This window comes from Ursus maritimus, unplaced genomic scaffold (assembly GCF_017311325.1).
Source record: "Ursus maritimus isolate PB19 unplaced genomic scaffold, ASM1731132v1 scaffold_3, whole genome shotgun sequence".
In the NCBI taxonomy this organism is placed as follows: Eukaryota; Metazoa; Chordata; class Mammalia; order Carnivora; family Ursidae; genus Ursus; species Ursus maritimus.
In genome coordinates, this window is record NW_024425563.1 from 341,721 (window position 1) to 358,159 (window position 16,439).

Sequence of the window (16,439 nt, forward strand, 5' to 3'; positions counted from 1 at the left end):
CAAAACCTAGCCATAGTGGTTAAAACTGATTTTACTACCTTATATTTTGGGTCTCTAAAATATAAGGACAACAAAAATGATATGAAAACTTATTCTGATTATTCATGATTTATTTGTTCATTAGGCAAAGTTTCCTGAGTACCTACTAAGGCCATGTACTGAGCTACATGGAATGATGGCTTTTAAACATGGTTTTTAAAAAAAACATTTAATTTTTACATTTACTCTTAAATCATACTTGAGTTTAATATGACAGACCCTTTATTTGAGACTATATCCTTTGGCTTTCATAAATTTCTAATTTTATAAATTTCTAAATTATAAGCTTGGACTGTGACATCTGGGAGCCCTGGGTTCAAAACAGCTCCACCATTCACCAGATGTTGACCTTGAGCCTCACTCTCCTCATCTCTAAAATGGGGCTGCAGGGACCGAATGAAGTAGTTAACACACAGGGAGCACGGTGCCTGACACAGAGGGAAACTCGCACTGCGTGTTGCCAGCTGTTAGTACTCTGGACCCTGACAAATCCCTCAGCTTCCTCATCTGAGAAACAGACACAGGGACACGAGCTCGCCAGTGTGCGAGCACTAGGGGGCACTAGCTGCACCTCGAGTCAGAGCCCCACACTGAGATGCACCGAGTTCAGGGAGATAGTGGCTGTGATCCTGCCTTGGCCAAAATGGGGCGCGACTCCCAGGGTGACTCCAGAACCTACAGACGCTGGACGCCAAGCAGTAGCAGACAGCAGTGCACACGCTCAAAGCTATCAACACGGTAGCTGAACACGCGGAAACGGAGCACAGATTTTAAAATGTACCTAAAGTCAGTAGTGAAAATAAAAAGAAAAGCTCTATTTTTTTAAAGTACGTTGAAGTATATTACAATTCCATAATACCCTTCACAAATTCCCAACACACCTACTTTTGCTTAAGGGCCTGAGTCTGACTCTTCTGACGGCGTGAGGCTGTTGCAAAATCAACGAAAATTCCACAAACAGGGGTTTTGGAAGGGGAACTGTTTCCATCTGTACAAAAAAAGAAAGCTATTTTGTGAAACTGAAATATTTCTTTCAAGCAGAACAGCTCCTCAGGCTTCCAAGACACTGGTTTTGCTATAAACTTAGAGAACGTTCCACGTATCAGCCCTCCTAGCTCAGTTCTGCTCCTCTGCAGCCGGCCCCAAATACGAGCGCCCTAGGGGCGCCCGGATGGCTGTCAGAGCAGGTGACTCCTGACCTCCGCATCATGAGTCTGAGCCCCACATGAAGCGTAGAAATTACTTGAATAAACAAAACTTAAATATATATATATGAGGATAATAATCATTCTGCCTAACCTTCATTTGGATTATTACATCAGATTAATTACTAATCATAACCCGTTGTGTTGATTACTAATTATTTTACTAGATAATTTAAAGTAGCATATCATCCAGTAATATTGTTAATACTGTCCTATTTGACCTTTTGTGCTACGTGTAATGCTAACTTTTTATCAGAATGTCATAGCTTTCCCTTTAAATGACTTTAAAATGTTTTACTTCTACTCGTAATACAAGTGACTTTATCATAGCACAATGCCAAGAATTTTTGGGCAGAACACATTTCTAATTGCATGCAGGAAATCCCTGGGAAAAAAGGGCTCACTTAGGAGTGCTCTTGAGACACGATCGGTGGGCCACATTCCTGAAAGTGTCTCCCCGAACCGATCTTGGCTCTGCAGCCACCGCCCACATGGACTTTCATCTGCTCTGAGCCTCCTGCCAACCCGGTCACTTTCCTCTGTGATACTCAGAGAAGGTGGCATCAGAAAACAGAGCATGCGCTGCAGATGGGCTGACTGACACCACGGGAAAAGTGAACAGGGCCGCATCCAGGACTGGTGGTTCCTGCGTGAGCGCCCCCAGAACGACCGGTGCTCACCACCACCCCCAGGCTACAGGCGCTGACCAGGGAGGCCATGCGCAGCTTCTCTCCCTCAGACAGTCCTTCACACACACTCGGTACCTACCGAGTGCCTCACATGGCCCCCTTGCGGGAGCACGCAACACCCATGCATCTGCCACCTAATCAGAATGATTCTGCCCTCAAGGATCCCGCAGGCGTGGGTGCCCGTTGTCCTGAGAGACGGATGCGTGTACCTGTCTTCGAGTCCCTCTCACCCTCCAGCAGACCTTGCTTCTGGGACAGTTTGCAGGACAACTTGCCAACCCTTTCGTTTTCTGCATTAATGGCTTTCTGAATTTCTTGTATCTCCTTTTTTCTGGCTGGAGGAAGCTCTTCGATTTTCTCTTTTGGTTCCAGCTCATTAGAGCTGTCATCCTCTCCATCACAGACCTCAAAGTCATCTTCATAGTCCTACAAACAATAATCACAGTTTTGGACCCTTTAAGACAAACTGACTTTAAAGAACACACATAGGAACAAAACATACAATTTAGAATTTAAAAGACAAAATGCTCATTATGGCTAAGAGATTTTTACAGTTAACGGATGTCAGTGCCACTGAGTTATAAACTATATAAACTGCTGCCTTTTTCTCTAAAAATGAACCACACTGTATAGATTGACATACATTGATAGCTGTTTAGTAACAATAATGTGCTAACATTTTTGTGCTGAGACTGTGACAGTGAGTGTGTGTACATGAACATATGTACTCTGTACACACACAGATACACACACGTTTGGATGCAGTGCACTTAATAGGTTAAACTGTAAAATCATTTAATTACATCACATTGGTAAGCGTTGATACAGCACTTTTTATTGGTAACAAGCCTAAATCAAACAGACACAGAGTATTAAGAGTAATAAAAAGAGAGAAATAAAGCTATTAATATACTTAAGCAGATTTTAGAGCAAATTATTTTTAAGGTGAGAAAAATTTTAACTTTTATACAAACTTCAAAATCATCTTCAAAATAAGCTGTATATTCATCAGCTCCAGCATTTTCTGAATCAATGTCATCCTTTTCAATTTCCTAGAGGAAACACATAAGAAAAACATTCAATCATAAATTTGAATCTTGCAAATAGGCTGGGAAAATGTTTTCTAAGATTAATCTGATGTTGCTAATTTTAAAACGTATTTATAAAACTAACATAACCCAACTTCAAATTCTTTATGAAATACCTTGTTAACTAGTAAATATGACCATAAAGAGAAAAACGTTAATGAACTTATCCTTTGTGAGAAACGGCTACAACTGTGATGAGGCCCATAACATGAGGTGGTTAGTGCGGCCCTCCTCCTCTTCACCGAGGGGAAGACAAGCTGCGCAAATCCTGGCCCCTCGGAATCAGAGCACACCTGCCCCATCACTTCATCCCTCCAGGCCGGCGGATAAAGAGGGTAATCACTAAGTCCCACAGTGGGAGGGGTGCTCCATCAGGCTCTGGAGGTGTGGGGAGGCTGCACAGATTACCCTAAAGCCATCCTGGTCTAGGTACCCGGAAAACCGAGTAGTAACATTTTCCAGATTTCCAGGATAAGAGGGTAGCAGAAATGAAACAGATGTTTAGAAAACTCATATTTTCCCTCCAAAAGCTGCTTCTCCTCTTATCCACATCTGCTCTTGCATGTCACAGAAGCACACATAACAGGAATTCCCCAGGCCCCAGCCCTCCCCCAGCATCATCCTCAGCCCAGCACCCCATCCCTGCCATGTCCCCTCTCATCCACTCAAGTTCAAAGACATCCATCTTTAGAAAGAACTGTGATGGCACCACACCCACTTTCACACCTAAGTAGCTCCTCAGCCCTGCTGGACGGCCCAAGCACACCAAACGTTCACCAAAAGGGCTCTAGTTCTTACCCTGGAGGGGAAACAAGCATGCCAGGGGAGACTCTGGCACCACAGGCAGCATGGGCTTGGGGTGCAAAGGGGCAAGATGACAGTGGCCTGGCCTTAGGGGTAAGAAAGAAATGACCCCCAGTCTTCTGGGGTGAAAACTGGATGGACGTCCGCACCTCAGCCAAAACAGGCACAGAGGAGGGACAGGGAGCCTCTGGGGAGGATGGGAAGTGTGGTTAGAATGTGGTGAGTGTGAAGAGAAGACAGGGACATCAGGAGAAGGTGGAGCTCGGGAGGTGCTCAGTGACACAATCTGCCACTTGGAAGCGTGTCTTTCATCTCTAGAACCCAGTGCAGTAAACAATGCCAAAAACCAACGCTTGATGCCACAAAGAATTCCAGCTGTTCCTCCAAGAGGTATCTGGTCTGACTTCTAAACAGACACATTCTTGTATACCCACAGGACTGAAAGGATACCTTAAGGATACCCCGTTGCCTGGGGGTAGGAAAGAGTTATTTTACGCAAATACTTTATAGGCAAAACTGGCCCCTAAAAAAAGTCGTTTGGGCACACTGCCATATAAAGTCACTGGACATTAGAGTAAATGACGCATGCTACATTTATTGCCCCAACAGACAGGACACCTGCTAACTGATCAGAGAAACAAAAACAAATGCTGTGCAGGAGTTTTAAGCAAAACTTGCAGCCTCACACTGCTGAACCCTGTTTCCGTGCACAGGACCCCTGACATATACACTCGCAGGGAGTCTGCACCATGTCCAAAGCAATCCCTCCACTCAGCAAACACTGCACCCACGGGGTGTGCCAGGCTGTCTGCCAGGGGACCGTAGGGCCAACATATCACCTCTCTGTAGAGCTGGAACCCAGCCAGGGACGATGACAACAGAGTACCACCAGCAGGAGCTCAGCCACCCCTTCCTGGGGCATTAAATGGAGTGCCATGGTGCTTTACTGACCAGTTGGTTTCTTCAATTCTCCTCAAGCCTCTTGAATTTAAATACAGAGCAATGATGAGAAGGCTGGCTACTCACTTAGCTGGAACCTCTTCCCCGCCACGCTCTTTGCAAACCCTTTCCCTCTCCCCCACAGAGGAAGGCTGTGGTGTCCAAGTGCATGCACAGCGAGCCAACACCTCTTCCAGCCCCGGAACTAAGGTGCCTTCAACACCCCCCAGACTCTCCAACAAGAGCAAACAGAAATGTCACACTAAAATCTATTGCTCCCCTTCACACCTATGTTCTGCTGTCTAAAAGGAATAATAATTACCCTTAAAAAAAGGTACTATGAAAGCAAAGAATCACGAGTAAAAGCACGTCTTTGGAGCGCCGAAATATGGAAAAGATGCACCCTCCTTACCGCCGTTTCTTCTCTTCCATGCTTCTGAGCCAGCTTCCACACTGAGGAGCCCTCTTCACGGCTGTGCTGAAAGACAGTGCAGCCAGTCAGCCAACATAGGGAGCATCCCAGGGCAACCCCAGAACCTACCCAGTCCTCCCATGGATGCACTGTCCTCAGTGGCTGAGGACTGGGGTTCTGGCCCTAAGGTATACAAACAAGATCACCTAGGGCAATTAACCTCTGTGCCTCGGTTTTCTCCTCTGAGAAATGGGGATAATAACAATACAGTGGTTCCCCTCCCCTTACCCACAGGGATGCATGCCAACAGCGGATGCCTACAACTGTAGATAGTACCAAACCCTATACGTACATACCTATGATAAAGTTTAATTTAAGAGATGAACAACAATAACTAATAATAAAATAGAACAATTATAATAATATACTGTAATAAAAGTTATGTGACTCTGGTGTCTCTCTCTCAATATATCTTACTGTCCTGCACTCACCCTTTTTGTGATGATGTGAGATGATAAAATGCCTATGTGATGAGATGAAGGGCGGTGAGGGACACAGGTGTGTGACGCAGCATCAGACTATACTGACCTTCTGACAATGCGTCAGGGGAGGGTCATCTGCTTCCGGATCACTGTTGACCGTGGGTATCTGAAACCGTGGGTAAGGGGGCACCAGTGGACCTATTTCCTAGTGACAGGGGCATATAAAGTGACCCTGTGGTGGTGAGGGAAATGCTGATTTCCATTCCTGTTGTGATCACTGGCACGAGGAAGACACAAGTCCTAGACATCACTACCCACAACTATTCAGTGCATAAAACTGGGGACAGGATGGTGATTTACCATGAAGAGAAAGAGGAGCTTTCCATGTATCCAGAAAATTATTCTGGTGTATTGTAGGCTTTTCATAATGCTGAAGAATTAAGCCAAGATAAACTCAGTGTTGGTGCTATAAAACATATGACCTAATCATAAGCCAAAATGAGCTGTCAAATACCTTCAAGAATCTTTCAGGGGAAAAATATATCATAAATTTTGCTCTGCTGGCAAAAAAAAAATGTGAAATATTTTACTGATAATTTTTATGCTGATCACATGTTGAAAGAATAATATTACAGAAATACTGGATTATATACCATGTTATTAAAATGAATTGTGTTTCTTTTTGCTTTTTTAATGTGACTACTGGAGAATTTACAATTATAAATGTGGCTCACACTATAACTCCAGTGAACAATGCTAATGCAGAGCTCATCAGAAGACCTGGGAGGCTTAAGGAAAACACTATAAAATCTACATTATTTTCATCCAACAATTTCAGTTCAAGAATTTATCCACAAAAAGCGTGAGGCAGATCTGCATCATTCGAACAATGAACTGGAAAAACAGGATGCTGCGTGGGGGGGGGGTGCATGTGCAAAACAGAAAAAAGGAATCCCAAACTCCCAAATATACATATTAATATATGAGTGTAAAAGATTATATAGCAAAAAGATTACCTAGGAAGAAGTCGTTGTAAGGCTAACTTTTTTTTGTTAGGTATGGCTTTAGCTAGATGGTGACTGAGCCAACCACTCCCCAAAATTGAATGAATAAAACATACCAAAATAACACTTGCCCTGTGATCTGATTTACATAAAATTCCAGGTGTTTCTGTGTATGCATATGGAATAAAGAGATACATAAAAATATGGCACAAAATGTTGAAGATGATTATCTCAGGGTCATGGGTTTCAGGTAACTACCAAGGAAAGTGACAGGAAATTATTCTTCAGAAATAGTAACTCAAATCTGCTTGCCACATTACCTATAATACAAAACAACAAACTAGGAAAATGCTTGGATGATAATTAAAACCCCAGTGCCCACCACTTCACAGTTACTAAATATTCACCATGAAGACTATTCTGATGGTAATTACGATGATGGTAAGAAACACAAAGACCGGGAATCACCCTCCACATGCAGGAGATAGTCACAGGAGGGCAGGACCACGCATGGTGTGCTCGTGTTGGTAACAAACATGGGACAGAACTTGCCCGCGATGTCGTCGGAGCCTGGGCCTCCCTGTGGGAAGACTTTAACACTGAGGCAATTTGCTCACGTGCCTGACTTCCAAACTCTTCTGGAGACAGCCGTGGGGATTCCTGTCCCTTCCCCTAAGGGGCCTGATGTGCTGCCGTGAAATGTTGTCATTCTATCCCCTAGTGAGAGGGGGCACCAAAGTCTCTACTATCATAGAATTCTCCATTTCTCCCTTTAATTCTGTATTTTAAGGCTCTTTTTATGAGGTATGTGTTCATTTACCACTGTGACATCTTCCTGTGAGCTAATTATTCTATCATCATGAAAGGTGCTTCCACCTTGACTAACTTCCTGCCCGACACGAGTACAGTCAGTCCAGCTCTGACACAGGTGACATGTGATGCTTTACCTCGTCCGTTTTTCTACTTTCAATCTGTTGAGTCTTTTAACCTAAATGTGTTCACTATGTCCTCCTGGATTACCACTCAAATCAGCACATCTGCCGGCAAGGCCTGACTCAGGCTCTGCTTTCCAAGGGATTCACAAACTGAGACTCACAGCTAATCTTGCAGCATAATAAAGTCAACATAAATGTCTTACCTTTCTTCTTGAGTCTTTATCTTTTCCATTATTTCTTACTAAATTCTCTGCATACCTAGAAAGTATGAACAAATTCAAAATTAATTTTAAACAAAGACTTGAAACATAAAGCATTTTACATTTCCGTGAAGGCTCTTATCAATATCTGATATGACTAAGAGCTACTACAGATTGGCAAACCTCCGAAGCATGTCTCATGAGAACTGTGGACACTAAAGTCTTCCTATGTTTTTAGTATTTCAGCAGCAATCCAAGAAAGAAAATAGCCCCAGTAGAGGGAAGAAACTATGTGTTTTAACAAAGTTGTGTGTTTGACTCTCTATCCTCAAGAGAGTTCTAATACACTCCTGTAATTTAATTAGTCAATCCCAAAAAAAGAATGAGATCTTGCCATTTGCAATGACACAGACGGAGTGTGAGAGTGTAATGCTAAGTGAAATAAGTCAGTCAGAGAAAGACAAATACCACATGATCTCACTCATATGTGGAATTTAAGAATCAAAACAAATGAGTAAAGGGGAAAAAGAGAGAGACAAACCAAGAAACAGACTCTTAACTCTAGAGAACACACTGCTGGTCACCAGAGGGGAACGGGGGAAACCGGGTGGTGTCTGGACGTGCTGAATCACTACACCACACACCTGACACTAACACTACACTGTATGTGAACTATACTGGAATTTAAATAAAAACTAAAAAAAAAAAAAAAATCTAGAGCTTACATACAAAATGAGATTTTGCCCACAAACTCTAATCTGTAAAGGGGGAATGAAGCATGAGAGACTATGGACTCTGAGAAACAAACTGAGGGCTTCAGAGGGGAGGGGGATGGGGGAATGGGATAGGCTGGTGATGGGTAGTAAGGAGGGCACGTATTGCATGGTGCACTGGGTGTTATATGCAACTAATGAATCATCGAACTTTACATCAAAAACCAGGGCTGTACTGTATGATGACTAACATAATACAAAAATATTTAAAAAAAACTGTAATCTGAAATCGCCACAAAACCCACACAGAATAGGTGCTGTTATTAGACTTTTACCAGTGGAGAAACGGCCCTGGAGGTATGTGCAACACACCCAGCAGAGGCAGACATGCTGTTCCAGCAGGCTGTTGTCTACACCCTGGCTGTGGCTAGACAGATTCCATCTGTGCTCTGACCCACAAACACTGGTCGGGGGCACTGGTGGCAATAAAGGGGCCAGGAGCCCACCTGCAGAAACTCCACCCTCTGCAGGTGTCAAGGGCTGCAGGGCTGGAGCCGCCTCTCACACACTCACACCCCAGAGTGAGGACTGATCTTCCAGTTCATGTGAGCAAATATAAAAAAGGCAAACAGGACTAATAATTCATAACAAGTTCCAAGCTCCTCTAGTGCACCTAGAATAAATATGGAGGGGTCGTATCAAGAGTACATGAAGTGTATCTATAATTCACTCTCATTTACTGGCTATAATCAGGCCCCATAAGAAGAACTCCCTTCAAGCATTCTACGAGAAGCACAGTGCACACAACAGTCACCAGAGAGCGCACGTTCCTTCCTGGCTGCCGGTGGGATCTCTCCTTGAACTTGCACCCCGATTTCTGTGCTCACTGTTCTATGAAACAAAAAATTCCATGACACTCGTTAGCATATCATAATGAAGTCACTGTAATTGTAAACTCTGTACAAGAAGCATGGACTCCAAGTTTAACAAAAGCATCTACATCACAGGTATCTTCTGAAATAACAGTTTTTACCAGCTATCATCAGTCAATTACATAATCAATGTAAGGAAGATGAGTAAAGGTATACTAGAAGATGATTACACATTACCTCAGGAAGTAAAAGACATTTACACTTATCAATTGCACATTACTTTAAGATAAATCTGACTAGTTCCTTACACTGCTTAAAATTATGAACTGTCAAGCATAATGTGGCTATTTCGTAGATCCATCCACCTATAGAAAAGAAAATTTAAACAACTGATCTATAATTTTACTTCTGTAATTCTCTTGAATTAAGTGAATTTGTAAAAATAAAATTAAAACCATCAGATTGCAAACCAACAAATCTAGGTAGGTGGTTTAAATAGCAGCAGTGTCCACAATAGCTAAATTGTGGAAGGAGCCGAGATGCCCTTCAACAGACGACTGGATTAAGAAGATGTGGTCCATATATACAATGGAATATTACTCAGCCATCAGAAAGAACGATCACACAACATTTGCAGCAACATGGACGGGACTGGAGGAGATTATACTAAGTGAAGTAAGTCAAGCAGAGAAAGACAATTATCATATGGTTTCACTCATTTATGGAACATAAGAAATAGGAAGATCATTAGGAGAAGGAAGGGAAGAATGAAGGGGGGGTAAACAGAAGGGGGAATGAACCATGACAGATTGTGGACTCTGGGAAACAAACTGAGGGCTTCAGAGGGGAGGGGGGTGGGGGCATGGGCTAGCCCGGTGATGGGTATTAAGGGCACATATTGCATGAAGCACTGGGTGTTATATGCAAATAATGAATGAATAATGAATAATGAACATTACATCAAAAACTAAGGATGTACTGTATGGTGACTAACATAACATAATAAAAAATTATTATAAAAAAATAAAATAAAATAAAATAAAATAAAATAAAGACAGAGGCATCTGTTGAGTAAGTGCTGGCAGGAAGTGTGGCCCGGAGGGAGGGGCATAAGGCCAGAATGTAACAGGTGAAGACCCAGGGGACCAGGGCGAGTGCCTCCCTAGGGCAGAGAAAGCTCACAGACCTAGGGACTGACCCATGAAGAGTGCAGAGCAGAAGAAAGGCAGGACTAAATCACCCACCAAGAAAGAGAGTCTGGAGGGCAATACACAACATATACCAAAAGCCTTAAAAACAGGTAAAAATATTCAAATACTTTCTTTCATCGGTAAATACTTCTAGGAAATTATTCCTAGAAAACAACCAAAGACGTGTATTAAGGTTTCCAATCTGTTCATCACTGAATAATTTATGAATTAAAAAAAATATATTAGTAACCTGAAGTTACATATAAATAAGGTTATGACCACATGAAAGAGTACCAGATGGCCATTAAATACCCAATTATTAAAAAGTATTTCCCAGAATAATGTGAAAAAAAAGCCATGATTCCAATTTTGCATTCATTTACATATACGAAAAAGAACTGTAAGTATATACACACTTATTACAAAATGGATTATCTTCGCATCTGAGATCATAAATTTTGTTTTTGTTTTTTTATTCTTCCTGTATTTAAAAATTTTTCCAAAATTAACTGGAGAAATGTATAATTACATGTTTAACAGGAAGAGCAGTCTGGCATCAGTCTATTAAATAAATTGGAATGGGGGGAAAAACGAAATCAGGCGTGCCAGGTAGAAAAAGTTATGATTTAATGGCTATCTAGGTATAAAGAAGAAAAAGAAAAATTATGAGCAGCTCAGTGTCTTGTTCCCAAGCCATGGAGGCTGGCCAGGAGGGTGCTGGGCTAGAAACAGATGCCCACAGGAACCTGTGAAGTCACTAAGTCACTACCCCAGAAGCAGAAAGGAGCAGGGTCCATGTTCAGCAGCAGTAACAGAGGGATGATCATGCAGGATTCTTCTAGTGAACAACTGCCCAGTTACCTTTAGAAGACACTTTGTTATAGTTACTATGCTTAATCATGCCCTCTCCATTCCTAATGGAAAACTGGAGGAGGGCAACACCTGGTCGGCTCAGTCAATAGAGCATTCAACTCTTAATCTTAAGGTTGTGAGTTTGAGCCCCACGTTGGGCGTGAACCCTACTTAAAAAAAAAAGAAGGAAAGGAAAGGAAAGGAAAGGAAAGGAAAGGAAAGGAAAGGAAAGGAAAGGAAGAAAAGAAACTGGAGGAGGTATACAATTAAAATAACAGATCAAAAATCATACAGAGAGGGGTGCCTGGGTGGCTCAGCCAGGTAAGCGTCTGCCTTCGGCTCAGATCATGATCCCAGGGTCCTGGCATCAAGTCCTGTATCCAGCTCCCTGCTCCTCTTTCCCCTCTCTGCCCCCCTTGTACTCTCTTTCTTGCTCTCTCTCCCAAATAAATAAATAAAATCTTTAAAAAAAAATCATATAGAGAAAGTGAGAGAGAACAAAGGAGAACACAATCCCAGGGAACAGACCTGGTTTGTACCTGTGGTCCCGGCATAGTTATTAATAGTGCCCCCTTGTACTTTATGGTCACCTCAGCAGCAACCACATCAATCACCAGGCTAGCATAATAACTAACTTCAAAAGTATATTTTGAGTATCCGAAAGTCAAGGCAAAGAAAAATGATAAACACACAATGCTCACTAATCACTCTTATATATTGTATATGCATTTGTTTCTTTATCATATGGCTTCTCCAGTGAAATATAAGCACCACAAAAATAAAAATTTTTGGTCACAGCTGTGTCCTCAGCATATGGAAGAAAGGCTAGCACAGAGTGGCCACTCCATAAATAGGAATAAATTACCAAAAAAAAAAGTTGGTCATCCATCAGAAGAGTCTCTCGAGGGGTACTAATTATTATATTAATCCTTATGGAGGGAGCACTGTTGAAGGCAGTGGTTTTATTAACATGGGCCATCTCTTATATCCAGCCTTAATAAAAGCCAAATGTGTAAACTGTGACAAGTCTCAGAAAGGCATTTCTGTGGGAAACCAAACAGGCTGTTTCTAGTCACTAACTTTGATCTAGGGAATGTAAAATAGGCAAGTTCATTAAAGTTTGTGGTAGGATCTGGTGGTGGAAACTTGTCTACTTTGCTGTCTGTTTAAAAATGTTCATAAGGGGCGCCTGGATGGCTCAGTTGTTAAGCGTCTGCCTTCGGCTCAGGGCATGGTCCAGGGGTTCTGGGATCGAGTCCCACATCGGGCTCCTCCATTGGAAGCCTGCTTCTTCCTCTCCCACTCCCCCTGCTTGTGTTCCCTCTCTCGTTGGCTGTCTCTATCTCTGTCAAATAAATAAATAAAATCTTTAAAAAAAATAAAATAAAATAAAAATGTTCATAATAAAAAATTGGGAAAAACAAACTAAAAAGATTTTGATCTAGGGAAACAGATTTAAAATACAAGAGGAACAAACACGTGTCTGTGAGGGTCCATTCTCAATCCCTGCCTCCCTCAGTCATTGACACAGCAAGGTAAACATATCAGTGTGGCTGATCCAAAGGAAGTCCAGGGACTGAAGACACTCATGTCTACACACGGCTAACAAAACCTCTCCTGTCAGATAACTACACACGTCTACACACGGCTAACAAAACTGCTCCTGTCAGATAACTGCTAAGAAACACGACGTTTGTTCTGATCATGGGCAGAGGTGGCAGGGTCGCAGTCCTGCTGTGAGGGAAGGTGTGGGCAAAGGCACTGGAGGTGGCAGGTGCAGAGGTGATTTATCACACTCAGCAAAGAGCCAGCCAGGATGGGCACGAGACCAGGCAGCAACTGCAAAAAGTTTTCAGGACATTCTTAACAAACACTCCTCAAAAACACATACACATACTTTCATGGATGGCACCAGTCAATCACACGTCCCAGTCTCTGCCCCTGAAGGCCTGACCCTCCTGAGCCTCATAGCACCTGACCCTCACTTTGCTTCCACCTTAAAGGGAGCACCACCAAGAAACAGGAGAATGGGGGCACCTGGGTGGCACAGCGGTTAAGCGTCTGCCTTCGGCTCAGGGCGTGATCCCGGCGTTATGGGATCAAGCCCCACATCAGGCTGCTCCGCTATGAGGCTGCTTCTTCCTCTCCCACTCCCCCTGCTTGTGTTCCCTCTCTCGCTGGCTGTCTCTATCTCTGTCAGATAAATAAATAAAGTCTTAAAAAAAAAAAAAAAGAAAGAAAGAAACAGGAGAATGAAACCACTTCGCTTCAGAGTCTGGAAAAACAGCACAGCAGAAAGCATATACATGAGAACAAAAGATACAATTAATATAGGAAAATATTATGCAATTGCAGTAATTATAACAATATACACGGGAGGAAAATTAGACCCTTAGCAATCAATAGTTTTATTTTTGTGTTCTGTTTTGTAAACTTATACTACTAATTCTGATTCAAACATTTTGCTATAGTATTCATTTACTTTCCACTTAATATCATCTTCAAAATTTCAACTTTATGATAGATTTCTGAGTATATGTTGAAAGTACATTCACAATATAATTAGAAAATCTGACTTCATATTTCCTACTAGATCAGCAATTTTTCTATATTGATCACATTACACAGACGTGAATCACGTTTTTACCAAGGTGACAAGTCTTATCCTCCGGCTACAGGGAGATAAAACTCTTCTCCAAGAGTGTTGGTCTTAGGAGGACTACAAAGGCTAGGAAGCATCAGAAATGGTACCTTGGACTCCCTTTTCTTAAGATCTTCTCTCGACAACCTCTCTTTTTTATCTGTGTTACTGTGGTGCCTCTCTTCACCAAAATGAAAGCCTTCCTTGTGTCGCTTTTCCTTGTGTCTTTCTTCCCCTTCCCTGTCAGAGAAGGAATTACTTTTTTCTTTTGGATACTTTTCTTTTTTTTCCCTTGTGCTGCTTTTTTCTCCATGTTTCCTTTCACGATCTGGTTCTTTCTGCTTCCTGTGTCTCCTTTCACCTTCTTCTTTATACAGCCAATACTTAAGAGGATTGTCTTTACCGTCGCTGTACTGCAGCTTTGAAAGGGACAGATTGAAAAATGCATGAGCATACAAAACATGGGCTGCCATCCTTCACATGTGTCATGATAAAGGCAGTGAAGCTGCATTGCCCTCACTCCTCTATCCTGACTCTAAAGTTGTGCTTCTAGGGGCGCCTAGGTGGCGCAGTCGTTAAGCATCTGCCTTCGGCTCAGGGCGTGATCCCAGCGTTCTGGGATCGAGCCCCACGTCAGGCTCTTCCACTGGGAGCCTGCTTCTTCCTCTCCCACTCCCTCTGCTTGTGTTCCCTCTCTCGCTGGCAGTCTCTGTCAAATAAATAAATAAAATCTTAAAAAAATAAATAAATAAAGTTGTGCTTCTGGAAAGAAAAACTCGCTTCTGGCCACACAACGCACAGGATAGTGGCAACACTGTACTCCTGCTTCACCCGGATATGGAAAACCACGTCCAAACTCCTCGGCCTGGCAAGTATGCCGCCCTCATCTACAGCCACATCCTTGTCATTCTTGTCACCTTCTCCCCAACTGTGAATGCATCCTGTACTCCACCAACCCTAGTCCCTCCTGAGAGATGTGTGACTTTGGTGAGCAGAGCGCCATGTGCCCTGCCAACCTCTGTCCTTGGCAGTTCACATGTCTGCTGCCCCCCAGGGAGATTCTTAAAACTGGGCACCACTGTTCAGTCATCTCTGATTCCCCAAAACCACTTTGGGTGCTCAGTAGTAACTGCTGACATCCATCACACGGTGACACGCAGCTCTCTGCAGAACTCGCTGCCAACATGCCATACTTTTGGCTCAGACTCACAGTTTTGGGAGCATCATCAGTATGTCTCAGCTGAACCCCAAATGAAACTGCCCTTTCCTCCCACCCAAGGCCTCCTCTACTCACACCCAACAGGGGATCACTGATCACTCTACAGCCACAGGGCCCTTACCTCCTTTTTGGCTCAGTCCCCGTGGTCCCCACCCCTGCCACCCCTCCCGCGGCCCCCCAACAGCCTCCTGACTCCTCTCCTTCACCTGATTCCCACCCACTCTGCCAATCTCTGCCAGGATAACCTTCCTAAAGAAAAACATGCTGGCAAGCTCCATGACCAAACTCCTCAGTCGTAAAGTTAGATTACTACCACACACCTGTCACCAAAATCAATTCTATGCAGATTAAAGATTTAAGTGTTTAAAAAAATTATAAGGACCTGGAACAAAATACAGGCGACTACTTACATAATGCTGGTGTGGGGAAAAGGCTCTCTGAGCATTGTATCGACAACCGAAACAATGGACGACAGACTTGACTACTTCATAACTTTAAACTTACTTATAAAAAAAAGATCCCACAAACAAAATTCGAAACAGAAATGGAAACAGAAATAACTAGCAGGGAGTTCATCTTTAAAGTACTTAGACTAAAATGCTCCATTAGGAAAGTAAGCAAACATACAAAGGCAGTAACAAACAACAGGGCAGTAAACCCTTTCCTAAAATGCTCAGAAATACTCCTTTGTTCTGAATCAAACTAGCAAAGATTAAAAATTACGATCATGCCCAACTGCTGCTTTGGACATGGGGAGTTATACTCTGATGATGTAAATAATGACAGCTCTTCTGCCGAGCAAATGGGTTCATTTACATTTACTTTCATCTAGCAAGTTCATTTCCAGAAGTTAATCATAGGAAAATAATTATGAATAAGTACAAAAACTTTACCCCATGGATGGCTTTATAATAAAAAAAAAATTCAGAAGCAACCTAAGTGTCCAAAAAAAAGCAGATATATCAAGAAAACTATGACACACCCATATCACTATATTGTGCAGCCATTAATATAGAGAAATATGACTTAGAAAAACGTTCCAAGTGTATCTAGTTTAAAGTTTATAAAAGAGTAAAAATCCAATTTAAGAAAACAAATAGATATATATGTACACATACAGAAATGTATATGTAAACCTACTCTGTTAGGATATAT

At 42.5% G+C, this 16,439-nt stretch overlaps 1 protein-coding gene across 5 annotated transcripts in view; it reads right to left on the reverse strand.

Annotated features, from left to right (window-relative positions):
- DYNC2I1 (dynein 2 intermediate chain 1) overlaps nt 1-16,439 on the reverse strand; it is a 56,451-nt gene that overhangs the window by 26,741 nt on the left and 13,271 nt on the right. For 3 of the 5 annotated variants that reach the window (XR_005838421.1, XM_040643741.1, XM_040643740.1), the window contains exons 5-12: nt 14,176-14,484; nt 9,325-9,401; nt 7,801-7,855; nt 5,765-5,824; nt 5,177-5,242; nt 2,908-2,985; nt 2,143-2,359; nt 925-1,027 (exon numbers count right to left, since the gene is read on the reverse strand). Coding sequence is in view for 4 of the 5 variants with exons in the window: in XM_040643741.1 (XP_040499675.1) it covers nt 925-1,027; nt 2,143-2,359; nt 2,908-2,985; nt 5,177-5,242; nt 5,765-5,824; nt 7,801-7,855; nt 9,325-9,401; nt 14,176-14,484 (965 nt within the window). In the remaining variant the exon portion in view is untranslated. The remainder of the gene's footprint in view (nt 1-924; nt 1,028-2,142; nt 2,360-2,907; nt 2,986-5,176; nt 5,243-5,764; nt 5,825-7,800; nt 7,856-9,324; nt 9,402-14,175; nt 14,485-16,439) is intronic. The other 2 variants (XM_040643742.1, XM_008688570.2) reach the window with 1 other exon arrangement.